General features: G+C 53.8%; 1 protein-coding gene across 1 annotated transcript in view; it reads right to left on the bottom strand.

Moving 5' to 3' along the window:
- Window positions 1–5: 5 nt before the first annotated feature.
- The window catches only part of LOC103613762 (DNA (cytosine-5)-methyltransferase 1), a gene marked incomplete at its 3' end in the record, with an annotated part of 30045 nt that continues 26618 nt past the window's right edge, over window positions 6–3432 (bottom strand). Inside the window, exons 23-24 of the mRNA XM_017731558.1 lie at window positions 2652–2763; window positions 6–481 (exon numbers count right to left, since the gene is read on the bottom strand). Of these exons, the coding sequence (XP_017587047.1) occupies window positions 6–481; window positions 2652–2763 (588 nt within the window). The remainder of the gene's footprint in view (window positions 482–2651; window positions 2764–3432) is intronic.

Raw genomic sequence — 3432 nt, 5'->3', positions numbered from 1 at the left:
TTGGGTGGGAATGACCAAAGATGGGTGGGAATGACCATGGGTGGGTGGCAATGGTCAGGATTGGGTGGGAATGGCCACGGTTGGGTGGGAATGGCCAGGGACGGGGGTCTCACCCTGAAAAAACCCCTCCACACCCACCTGAGGAAGGAGACCACCAAGGAATTCTTGAACTTGGAATACGTGCGGGAATTGAAGCGGTTCATCCCGCTGAAGCCCTGGCACGGGGGGCCACCACAGAGCATCTCCACGTCCCCCTTTTGGGGCAGTTTCTGGCCCAAGGAATTGGTTTTCTCGCCGGCCATGACGAGCTTGAGCAGGACGTTGCAGTCCTCAGTGAACACCGTGGTGCCGGGGTTGTTGAGCCGGAACGCCTGCGCCGCCGGCTCCCACATCTCGATGGCCCAGAGCGTCTCTGAGACTCCTGCGGGGCACAGGCAGGAGGGGATGGCCAGGGTTGGGTGGGAATGGTCAGAGCCAGGCACTGGGAATGGTCAGGGTTGGGCATTGGGAATGGTCAGGGTTGGGCAGTGGGAATGGTCAGGGTTGGGCACTGGGAATGGTCAGAGCCGGGCACTGGGAAGGGTCAGGATTGGGCATTGGGAATGGTCAGGAATGGTCAGAGCCGGGCAGTGGGAATGGTCATGGTTGGGCACTGGGAATGGTCAGAGCCGGGCACTGGGAATGGTCAGAGCCGGGCACTGGGAATGGTCAGGGTTGGGCACTGGGAATGGTCAGGAATGGTCATGGTTGGGCAGTGGGAATGGTCAGGGTTGGGCACTGGGAATGGCCAGGAATGGCCAGGGTTGGGCACTGGGAATGGTCAGGGTTGGACACTGGGAATGGCCAGAGCTGGCTGGGAACGCCCAGGGCCGGCTGGGAACGCCCAGGGCCGGACACTGGGAATGGCCAGAGTTGGACACTACCCCCATTATTAGTCATTTCCCACCCCCCTTTTTAGTCCTTTTCCACCCATTTTCCACCCCTCTTCCACTCATTTTCCATCTCCTTTTCCACCCCCTTTTCCACCCATTTTCCGCCCCTTTTCCACCCTTTTCCCACCCCCATTATTAGTCATTTCCCACCCCCCTTTTTAGTCCTTTTCCACCCATTTTCCACCCCTCTTCCACTCATTTTCCATCTCCTTTTCCACCCCCTTTTCCACCCATTTTCCGCCCCTTTTCCACCCTTTTCCCACCCCCATTATTAGTCATTTCCCACCCCCCTTTTTAGTCCTTTTCCACCCATTTTCCACCCCTCTTCCACTCATTTTCCATCTCCTTTTCCACCCCCTTTTCCACCCATTTTCCGCCCCTTTTCCACCCTTTTCCCACCCCCATTATTAGTCATTTCCCACCCCCCTTTTTAGTCCTTTTCCACCCATTTTCCACCCCTCTTCCACTCATTTTCCATCTCCTTTTCCACCCCCTTTTCCACCCATTTTCCGCCCCTTTTCCACCCTTTTCCCACCCCCATTATTAGTCATTTCCCACCCCCCTTTTTAGTCCTTTTCCACCCATTTTCCACCCCTCTTCCACTCATTTTCCATCTCCTTTTCCACCCCCTTTTCCACCCATTTTCCGCCCCTTTTCCACCCTTTTCCCACCCCCATTATTAGTCATTTCCCACCCCCCTTTTTAGTCCTTTTCCACCCATTTTCCACCCCTCTTCCACTCATTTTCCATCTCCTTTTCCACCCCCTTTTCCACCCATTTTCCGCCCCTTTTCCACCCTTTTCCCACCCCCATTATTAGTCATTTCCCACCCCCCTTTTTAGTCCTTTTCCACCCATTTTCCACCCCTCTTCCACTCATTTTCCATCTCCTTTTCCACCCCCTTTTCCACCCATTTTCCGCCCCTTTTCCACCCTTTTCCCACCCCCATTATTAGTCATTTCCCACCCCCCTTTTTAGTCCTTTTCCACCCATTTTCCACCCCTCTTCCACTCATTTTCCATCTCCTTTTCCACCCCCTTTTCCACCCATTTTCCGCCCCTTTTCCACCCTTTTCCCACCCCCATTATTAGTCATTTCCCACCCCCCTTTTTAGTCCTTTTCCACCCATTTTCCACCCCTCTTCCACTCATTTTCCATCTCCTTTTCCACCCCCTTTTCCACCCATTTTCCGCCCCTTTTCCACCCTTTTCCCACCCCCATTATTAGTCATTTCCCACCCCCCTTTTTAGTCCTTTTCCACCCATTTTCCACCCCTCTTCCACTCATTTTCCATCTCCTTTTCCACCCCCTTTTCCACCCATTTTCCGCCCCTTTTCCACCCTTTTTCCACTCCCATTTTTAGTCGTTTTCCACCCATTTTCTGCCCCTCTTCCACTCATTTTCCAATCCCTTTTCTGCCCCTTTTCCACCCGGTTGGGCACCCCATTTTTAGTCCTTTTCCACCCATTTTCCGCCCCTCTTCCACTTGTTTTCCAATCCCTTTTCCACCCCTTTTCCCACCCCCTTTTCCACCCCCATTTTTAGTCGTTTTCCACCCATTTTCCGCCCCTCTTCCACTTGTTTTCCAATCCCTTTTCCACCCCTTTTCCACCCTTTTTCCCACCCCCTTTTCCACCCCCATTTTTAGTCGTTTTCCACCCCCTTTCCGCCCCTTTTCCAGCCCTTTCCCACCTCTTTTCCATCATTTTTCCAGCCCTTTCTGCCCTTTCCCAGCCTCACCTTTCCCTTTCCCCTTTCCCTTCCCTTTGTTCCCAGAGCTCCGGGCGTGGTTGGGAGGATCCTCAAAGCTCTTGGTTTTGGCGTTGTAAGCCTGGAAGAACAAAACAAAAACCCCCAAGGATTTGGGATTTTTCCAGCTCGGGAATGACCCTGGGATTGCCCGAATCCCGCTGGATTCAGGGAACGGTTCCGTGATTCCGGGACAGCAGAACCCCAGGGACACATCCAGAGGCTCCAGGGGCAATTCCAGACCCTCCAGGGACAATTCCAGACCCTTGAAAACCCAGTTTAGCATCCAAGATTTAGTCCCTAAAATGTCGGAATAGGCCCCAATTCCAACTCCTCCATGGAAAATCCACCTGGAGAGGCAGAAAAGCCCATTGGCTCCATCCCTGGGCTCTGCAGCCCACCAGGAACTCATCCAGACCCTCCAGGAACTCATCCAGACCTCCAGGAACTCATCCAGGCCCTCCAGGAACTCATCCAGACCCACCAGGAACTCATCCAGACCCTCCAAGAACTCATCCAGACCCTCCAAGAACTCATCCAGACCCACCAGGAACTCATCCAGACCTCCAGGAACTCATCCAGACCTCCAGGAACTCATCCAGATCCACCAAGAACTCATCCAGACCCACCAGGAACTCATCCAGACCCTCCAGGAACTCATCCAGACCCACCAGGAACTCATCCAGACCTCCAGGAACTCATCCAGACCCTCCAGGAACTCATCCAGACCCACCAGGAACTCATCCAGACC

This window comes from Corvus brachyrhynchos, unplaced genomic scaffold (genome assembly GCF_000691975.1).
Source record: "Corvus brachyrhynchos isolate BGI_N302 unplaced genomic scaffold, ASM69197v1 scaffold1994, whole genome shotgun sequence".
NCBI classification, from domain to species: Eukaryota; Metazoa; Chordata; class Aves; order Passeriformes; family Corvidae; genus Corvus; species Corvus brachyrhynchos.
The sequence above is the reverse complement of the archived record's forward strand: the minus strand, read 5'-3'. Positions and strand labels throughout refer to the sequence as shown.